The 9,615-nt window shown below is 50.8% G+C and overlaps 1 protein-coding gene across 1 annotated transcript; it reads right to left on the reverse strand.

Annotated features, from left to right (window-relative positions):
* Positions 1-4,099: 4,099 nt before the first annotated feature.
* Positions 4,100-6,313, reverse strand: LOC108921434 (protein FAM43A-like). Its single transcript, XM_029249322.1, has one exon. It carries the CDS (start codon positions 5,786-5,788, stop codon positions 4,766-4,768), a length of 1,023 nt encoding a protein of 340 aa, XP_029105155.1. The 5' UTR covers positions 5,789-6,313; the 3' UTR covers positions 4,100-4,765.
* Positions 6,314-9,615: the final 3,302 nt, after the last annotated feature.

The raw sequence follows: 9,615 nt of genomic DNA on the forward strand, positions 1-9,615 counted from the left end.
CCTCCTCATTTGGTCTCTCTGTACACAGTGTGAATGCGAGGCTGTTGTGGTTAAGAGGTGTGTGTGTGTGTGTGTGTGTGTGTGTGTGTGTGGGGGAGAGCTGTCCGGTTCAGGCTCATGCTGGACCTTCCAGGAGTTGCATCATCGCTTTCGACCGAGGCTTTCCAGGAGTCGGGGGTCCATCCGCATCACTTATCAGCACAACAGTGACGGAGACAAAAACTAGTAACATAAAATGTTGCACATCATATGATACAATAATATAATTTACATGTGAGAAGGAGGCAATAATAAAATACATGTAATATTCGGACAATAATATGTAATATTTACTGGGGATTCAATAGCGAAACTATAGTTCCCCTTAAAATGTGCCTTAGAATAAAAAATGATTTGTCTTCTCGTGACCTTAGAGTTGTATTAAATTACTTGAGTACTGTACTGTATAGTACTAGTGTAACAAATAGTCTTTTATTCATTATTCATTGTTCATTTTATAGGCTGTAATTGTGGACCTTGCTATTACGTGTCACGTGCTCAGCTGCCGTGCGGGTACGCTGTCCGGCAGGTACCATCCCCATGCGGTCCCGTCAGTCTTCTGTATATGTGTTAAGTCCCAGTGTGGATGTTGTGTTGCATGAGGATACAGACTGTATGTTGATTATTCTTACATAGCGGATGTACCTCTCTTACTGCAATGGGCCACAGCTGAAGCTCCGCCCACAAATATGCGGATCGATGGCTTGTGTCAAACTCGCTTCCGACGGGGACGTAACATCCGACCCCTATCGTATCGGCGCTGAACTCGGGATTTGCTTGGTGCCGTGTGGCTGCTTCTGCTAAACACGGTAACTTTGCGGTGTTCGGCTGCGTTTCCATCTACCTGTTCGCCTTTCCTCTCTTCTCGCTGTTCCGACTGTCCCTGTGTCCTCGTGACCCACTTCTCATCAGTTCTGGCTGCTACTTCTTAAAAATTGCGTTTTCTACAAAGAGCCAAACTAAATTTTCCATTGGCCACACTTACTGTACCTCATAAATGACAGCATTACAAGGAGGTGTGGGGGCAGGGGGGTGTGGCGGGTTTGGCCGGGTCCTGCTCTCTGGTGGGTCTGGGGTTCGAGTCCCACTTGGGGTGTCTTGCGATGGACTGGCGTCCCGTCCTGGGTGTGTCCCCTCCCTCTTCTGCCTTGTGCCCTGTGCTGTCGGGTTAGGCTCCGGTTCACCTTGGGACAAGCGATCTCAGCCTCTCTGTGTGTGTGTGTGTGTGTGTGTGTGTGTGTGCGATTGCACCACTGATGTTACAGTGTCCATAAAACACAATTTGCCACAGGCTGTCTGTCTGCCAATAAATTCCTGCAGTTCCGTCGCCCAAGCGTTTGGCCCCTGCAGTTTATGATGTTTATCTTTGCTCGCGCCAAAGCACAGTGTGTCCTCCGCCGAGTGACAGACGCCGGCCTCTTCAGTTATACATTTAAAAAATATTACTGCTGAAACTTTTTTCTATATCTAAACATTTGTACACAGGATTGAAGTGACACGGTGCGTCTGAGATACAGGGAAGCGACCTGAGCGCTCAGGACATGGGTGTTAAAACCCACCTTCTGGGAACATGGTGTTATGGTGAGATATATATTTAACTAATTTATTGATCGTTTTGTGCCTTTGTTTTCTTTAGCTGAGGAAGCTGAGCCCAGTTACTCTAGTGAAGTGTCGCTTTACCGTATCTGCTTTACCACGTGTGACCCATTACACGGCTGGTGCTGGACGAGCCCGGCCGACACGCACCGTTTTCTTTTCGAGGAACAGGAGCGGCGCAGGGACCCGCTGGCTCTTCTGTGCGCGGATGCTGCACGAGCGGCACGCGAGGCTCACGCTGCTCTAATCCAGATGTGCGATGCGAGTTGTTCGTCCATGAGGCGTGCAGGGTTCGAGTCACCGGGTGGATATTTGTGTTACAATGGGGAGGGGGGGCTCGTCCTGCATGTGCTACACAGAACAAGGTCATCATCCACTTTGGAAAAACAGGCTGGATAGTGTGTTTTCGTGTGTGTGTGTGTGTGTGCGTGTGTGTTCGCACGTGTGCTCCCACAATGGCCACTGTGCACCATGTGAAGTCGGGCGAGCTGCAAGAGCCCCCAGGGGGTTCGAGACAAAAGAGCGGAAGGGAAGGAAGCGATGGTGGATCTGGCACCCGGCGCAGGTCCACTCTCCACACCATGCGCTGACCCGGCTCCGTTCGAACCCGGAGCCGCTCTCTCTGTCACATACGGGTCTGAGATCTGCTTGCAGCAAACCCTTTCTCTCAATAATACACATATGTAAACACACTCTCTCTCTCTCCCTCTCACACACACACAACAGTTTCCTCAAAGTATTTCCAAACAGGAAAAAAACACTCTGGTTTGTATTTGTTACAGGAAAGTAAAATACAGAATTCTTGGAGGTGAAGTGATGCCCAGGACAGGTTTCACAAACACAGTAAATAAAAGGTCCATTCAAAGTGCTATGTCACACACACACTGTGCTGAAGAACAAAAAAGTGGAGGGCAGCAACAATCCGGAGAAGTGTTTTATGTTTCCCATGAATGGACTTTACTATCTGTGTCTAGAAACATTTAGCACTTCTGGACATGGGGGCTTCTGGACAGCTGCAGAATTTCCAAATCGCTCAGAAACCTTGAGGGTTAGGGTCACTTCCTCGACCCCGGCAACTCAAACGTGGGCGTCGACCTCTGACTGCACTGAGCAGCATCCAGGTGAGACACAACCGTGTGTGTGTGTGTGTGTGTGTGTGTGTGTGTGTGTGTGTGTGTGTGTGTGCGTGCGCGCGCACCTCCAGCCAAAGCCCTTCAGGTTCAATGAAATCTGCACGTCTAGTAAGTCTATATTTTACTAAATATTCTATATTTCACTGTAATTCAAAACGACCGGTAACAGAACGGTTGCACATGCGTGACCCAGGCGGGGTTCTGCTGTTGAACCATTGAGAGGAGCTAATCAACCCGGACTGCTCTAGAATTACCATCATCGAGCCGTGTCACCAGCTTCGGACTAAAAAGGTGTTTGCTGTGGGATTATTTACAATGATATACAGTATAATAAGAATAAATGTAATTTGCCCCACCCTACATTACCCCACCTCCTGCTGCAGTGCCCTTGATCAAGGTACTTACCCTGAACTGATACAGTTAAAGTTACGCTGCTGTACAAACCTCACAGGGTAAGTGAGATGGAGAAAAGTATCACACAACTGAGTGATAATAAAAACAGTGAGAGTAAAGGTCTGTGTTTGGTCAGGCTGTTTTCCTTGGAGGCCAAACGCATTAGTCAGCACCCCCATGAGGTCCACACACACATTTCTTTGACAAGAGACCTTGTGCATTGCGTTGTTCCGGACCTGAGAGACGAGCCAAAGCGAGTGCTCCTTGTTCGTGTTCCACGGAAAAGGAGAGTCGAACCCCGGCGGAGCTCTGGTACCGTAGCAGGGGCCAAACAGAAGCAGGCAGATAAAGGGAAGCTCTCATGTTCTACCGCCTTATCAGCGCACCCACAGACGCGCAAAATCAGCCTCTCGGTGCCCCGCTGGGAAAGCTCAGCAGGAATCATCCGAGGCCCGAGAACAGAACCCTGAGCCCCAATTATTTTTGATTTTATGGAACATTTTCTGTATGTCCGCTGCGTCTCAAATGGGTCTCAGCTGCACGAAATCATCCCCACAACCTCACTGGGCCACCTTTGAACTGACAAATCGCACCGCTTTCAATACTGGGCGACGGCGTCAAAAATAATTTACCTCGACTGAAACCCTGAAACAGTTTCCCGGCTTACGCAGGACATTTTTTTTCCTTTTCTTTCTGTCATTCAATGGGGGCATAATATTCTACCCCCATCATAACTAAACCGAATTTTTTAAAGATTTTTTCTATTTCACTATTAGTGATACAGCTAAAGGTCAGAGTTACAAGTTACAAGACGACACTGTCAGTCACCATGGATTTGTCTGAACATCACAGTCACCAGCTAACATTATGCACAGAACTGTGTACTTCGGAGGAGGGGAATTTAACATAGTAACCTGAAGCGCTGCAGTTGAAAAACTTTATTTCTTTTTTTTTATCACATTCCTCGTTTTCATACGAAAAAACAAACATTTTATACATATAATTCATCACTATGTACACTGTAATACTTTCAAGTGTTTCCTTTTGCACAGCAAAGATAAGACACGTTATGTTTGTAAGAACATGATTGACTGATCAGCCTTTACAACAGCGCGACACCCAGAAGACAATCAATTTTCCACAGTCAAGAGCGCAGGAAAAACGAGGGGAGACGCGCCGAGCGCGCGGAAAATCTGGCCTGGGAAACTAAGGAGGTCTTTTTCGTCACGTGGACAACTGTCCTCAGTGCGGAAGTCGCGCGGCTCCTTGCTTTGGCAGTTCAAGCCAAACGGGGGTCCCTCCGTCTCCAGTGGCGCACACGCGCGCAGCTCCGCTTTACGCACACAGCCGCCGCGGGGTCCCGTGCGTTCGGGAGACACAATGTATCCACCGCTCACGCGCTCCTCTCGGGCCACTTGCTGCGCGCGTGCGATATCGGAAACATTCCTTTTAAGAGTCGAGTCGGCGGTCAAGTTGTTTCGGACGCAGAAGCACGACGGACGGGAGAGAGGGGCGCCGGCTCCCCGTGGGTTTGTCGTGGGTCTGCGCGTTTCGGTGTTCCGAGCGTCCGTCCGTGGGCTCGTGCTTCGTGCTGGCGCGCGCACTCAGCCGATCTCCTGCATCTTCCCCTCCCCGCAGCCGCTCGCCGGCGCGTTCGACTCCTGGTTGCTCTCGATGGAGGACTCGCTGCTCGTGCTGTCCCCCGACAGCAGCCTGGTCACCCTGAGGTCCGCCTTGAGCGTCTGCACGTCGTTGCCGATGCACATCTCGCCCAGGTCGCTGATGATGCGCGAGAGCCCGTGCGCGCCGCCGTCCAGCAGCTCCTCGCACTCGAAGCGCATGGCGCGCTCCTCCTCCTCCTCGCCCAGCAGGTCCTCGGTGATGGAGCCCAGCTTGGGCGCGCTCCTGCTGCGCTCCACGGGCGGCTTGTAGCAGCACTGTCCGTTGAGCAGCTTCCTGATGGGCACCAGCGGGATCATCGTCTGCTCGCCCACGAGCTGCTGCTGCTGGTGCCGCGCGTCGTCCCTCCGCTTGAGCCTCTTGAACTCGGCGAGCGCCGTCGTGGAGGTCTGGTACAGCAGCAGCGCCATGGCCTTCGCCTTCTCCGGCTTGGACACGAGCACGGCGTGACAGCGCAGCATCACCGCCTTGTGCTTCATCTCGTGCCGGTAGATCCACGCGAACACCTTGGGCAGGCGCGCGTCCGCCACGCAGTACGTGACGCGGTGCAGCAGGTACAGGTGGCCCGGCCGGCGCGCCCGCTCGTCCGCGTGCACCATGCGGATGCCCTGCGCGCTCACCGTGAGGCGCATCCGCGTGCCGTTGCGGCCCATCTCGCTCTTCTTCCAGATCTTGCCCACGGCCACGTCCGTGCAGCCCTCGCCCTTGGACTGGATCGTGGTGGCGTTGCCCAGGTACAGCACCGTGTACGTGGGGTCCTCGTTCGTGATCTTCACCTTCTTCCGCTTGGACCTGAACATGCTGCCCACGCGGTTGAGCGCGCTCTCCGGGCACGAGCGCGCGAAGGACGTGAGCGCCGAGTAGTTGAGGCTCACCGCATAGCCCTTCTGCTTGCTCTGCTTGTCCTCCTCGATCAGGTCGAACTTGTTCTTCTTCCAGGGCAGCATCTCAGCCGCGCGCCGTGCGCGTAACGCCGCGCGTAAACCTTGCCGCGCGTAAATCCTCGTCCGTCCGGCGCCTGGCGGCGAGACTCCGCTCACTGGCCGGGACGCCGTCCCTCGTGTCCGTGTCTCTGCAGCTCCAGGACGGCGCAGCTCCTCATCTGCGTGCTTGCGTGCGTGCGCGCGCGTGTGTGTGTGTGTGTCGGGCTGCAGCCCGTGGCCGAGCTCCGCAGGACCTGCTCGTCTCCCGTGAAGGACCTCCTCCGCTCTGCTGCTGCTGGATGCTCCTCCGTGAAGCTCATTTGCTGTGGACGGAACCACCTCGCTGGAGTTGCGGGGGGGAGGGACGCGCACACTTGGGACACCCTCATCGATTTATTATAATAATAATAATTATTATTATTTTTCTTTTACCGAGGTAACAGCTTTGATTTGATTTCTTTATTGCGGCTACCGCCCTCCCCCCCCCACACTTTTGGCGGCCGTCCAGAAATAAGACAATTCATACCCACAGGAGCTTCACCATCAGCAGGGTGCCCACCCCCTTTCTGGCCTTTACCACTCTACTGTTTACATAGACGAGTCGTGGGGGGGGGGGGGAGTGTCGCGAGGCGCTGGGAGACAAAGTGCTTCTGCAGTTGTCAAGTAATTGTCAGGTATCCAGCGAGCCACAGTGCAGTCGGAGTCCGGAGAGAAAATGTTAATTCATGTAAAATGTTACCATAAGTTGTGCTTTTAAGAACAATGTGATGATGATGATGATTTATTTGTACAGGTTCCAGCGCTTGTATTGCGCCACGCCCACTGCATATTGAAGGACATGAAAGGAAATATATGGCATTTGTTTCACTCGCTTTTTTTTGGAATTAAAGTTGAATTTAAATTAATGTTCATATTCACTCTCTTTAGGAAGGCTGTTACCGCCATCTGCTGGGCAAAATATATAAAACTTTGTGAACTCATCATTATTGTTGGACCATCTTAATTAAACAAAAAAGTTGAATAATAATAATAACAGTAATAATAATGAAGGTACAGAGGTTACAGGTATTAGCAGAATCCAGATGTTTCCACTGATCTTTGACCTCTGATGTTCTCCTTTAAAGTTCACCTTTCCTGTCCCGTGTCCTGACTTTTGAGCTGTTGGTCAAGTCTCTTTATGGTCGTCTTCGCTGCTGGAAGGACTTTGTTCCTCTATGAAATTACCACACAGTGTACATACAGCTATCAATTTCTGACCTATTGAAACTCATGGAGTTTTCCAATATGTACAGGTTTTTTTTTCTTTAACACAGGTTCTCCTTGAGAAGCAGCCTGAAGAGAAACTCATCAGCACCTATCACAGAATATCTTCCCCAGAATGCCATAGGATTTGATAATTTGGAGACAGACAAACCAAGCACTTTACTGGGGGAGACAGTGACAATGTATGGAGACGGGTGAATGGACCTACATAGCGGCACTGTGTCCGTCAGCCTGCGGTGAGCACACCCATTAGTCTTTATGCCGGAAGATGGTGATCAGAGAGGGAAAAGCAGCAGCATGGTGGCACAGCGAGTAGCGCTGCTGTCTCATAGCGCCCGTGTGGTGCAAGAGGATATGGGTTTGATCCCTGCTCAGTCTCTATGGAGTTTGCATGTTCTTCCCCTGTCTGTGTGGATCTCATCTGGGTGCTCTGGTTTCCTCCCACGGTTCAAAGACATGCTGTTCAGGTTCATCCATTGTGTGTGTGTGTGTGTGTGTGTGTGTGTGTGTTCCACTGATGTATGGGTGAGTGACCCATTGTAAGTGGTGTATCTAGCAGTGTAAGTCACTGCGGTGAATAAGGTGTGTGGGCTACTAATACTACACAGAGTTCATTGGAAGTCACTTTAGAGAAAGTGTCTGCTAAATAAATAAATGTAAAACTCACACATTTCATGTGGGGGAAAAATGGCCTTGTTTACTTTTCGACAGTTCTTCTGTGAAGAGTGAAACAGATCACTGGGAATTCTGTGCTCTCTTCTCAATGGAGGAAGAGCCATTTATATAAATTCAACTTAAATCTGACATCAGTGTCGGTTTCATTAGTTTGACCCCAGACGTGTCCCTGTTTCTCCCCTCATTATTACTTTCCTCGCATAAAAATGTTATGCTGACCTAGTTTGAAAATACTGAGGTGGTGTTAGTGGACAAAAGCTGTGGACACCGAATGTGGGACAACGCTCTGAGTCACTCATGAACGTTTCATCGCTCCCTTAATAGGAAGACATCCGCCGGTGTGTTTCCCTCACTTGTTTACGGGGAAAGAGCTCTGAGACGGGAGCTGGAGGAGGTAAACTAGTGCAGTTCTGGACACTTTCACTTTCAAGGTTTGGTCAGAGGAGGCACAGGGCCAAAGCTCCTGGGCTGTAGGTTTGGCAGTCTGTGTGGTTTCCTCCAGGTGCTCTGGTTTCCTCCCATAGACCAAAAACATGTGCTTCAGGTGAACTGGCGACTCTAAATGACCTGTAGCGTGTGTGTGTTTGTGTGTGCCTGTGCGATTGCTCTGCGATAGACTGGTGCCCCATCCAGGATGTACCTGCCTCACACTCCATGTCTCCAGGATAGGCTCTGGACCACCATGACCCTGAAGTGGGACAAGTGACTAATGATAACGGGCAGACATATGTATCAGTCATGTCCTGTGTTGTATTAGATGTACTTTGTCAATATTTTCTGGACAAAACCAAAGCAATCACTTGTAACACACACACACACACACGCTGTCTGAAACTGCTTGTCCCGAGCAGGGTCGCGGTGACCTGGAGCCTAACCCGGCAACACAGGGGGCAAGACTGGAAGGGGACACACCCATGATGGGACGCCAGTCCATCGCAAGGCACCCCAAGCAGGACTCGAACCCTAGACCCTCACCTGCAACAGAGAGACCAAAAACTGTGATTGGTGAAAAAACACCAAATCACACCGTTTACTGCCGCATTTACATCAATCCACCAAACTACTGAACTTGTTTTAATTTGGACCTCTAAAGAGCAGTTCGGCTCAAAGCAACTTTAATAGAAAACGTAGCTTTAAGTTTTTTTGGTATTTAAAAAAAAAAACCTTCAGAGCTCAGATTTTTTTAAGGAAGGCCTTTGATTGACCATCGGCCGCGCGCGGGTCTTTCAACTGAAACCAGTTCATCCGTAACGGAAACGAGCCATTTGGCCACAGACCCTCTGCGGATCCGCAGCGCACCAGCAGGTGGAAGCGCAGCACAAATCACAGGGATCCAGCGCTCTCGCCTTAACCGAGGCTCCTCAAGTCATGACCCGCTGTGAAGCCGTCGAGTAAATTGTGCGTCGAATTAACCGCAAAACGCAGACCGACCTCTGAGACTGAGAAGAAGGTGCAGCGGCCTCCAGGAGCCGCAGTGATTTTGTTGAAAAGACCTGCCTCGCGTCGGGCTCGTGCCGGTATTCCACATTAACTGTTAAAAGTTCCGAAAACGTTCGTTGTCTATTAAAAGAAGTTAATGATACATGAAAATGTAGCATCGTTCGCACACGAGACGCAACTATGACACCCGAGCAGGACCCGCATACTGAAATAAGTGTTGACGGTTGGTCTGCATACACTGGTGGTATCTGCACCCAGACCCCCACACACACGACACGTATAGCGGTACAAACACTGACTGTATCTACAGCGAAAGGGAAAAAAAGTGTCATTACGCGCAAGAAAGTTCATTTGCGCGCAAAGCGCACTCATGACAGCCTCCTGCTCAGCTGCGCTGTGTACGGGCTCTCAGGTGAGCTCACATCCTGCGTGGGACACCTGCTCCTCCCCACTCCTCCACCCCCCGAAGGAGG

Source organism: Scleropages formosus, chromosome 25 (assembly GCF_900964775.1).
Source record: "Scleropages formosus chromosome 25, fSclFor1.1, whole genome shotgun sequence".
In the NCBI taxonomy this organism is placed as follows: Eukaryota; Metazoa; Chordata; class Actinopteri; order Osteoglossiformes; family Osteoglossidae; genus Scleropages; species Scleropages formosus.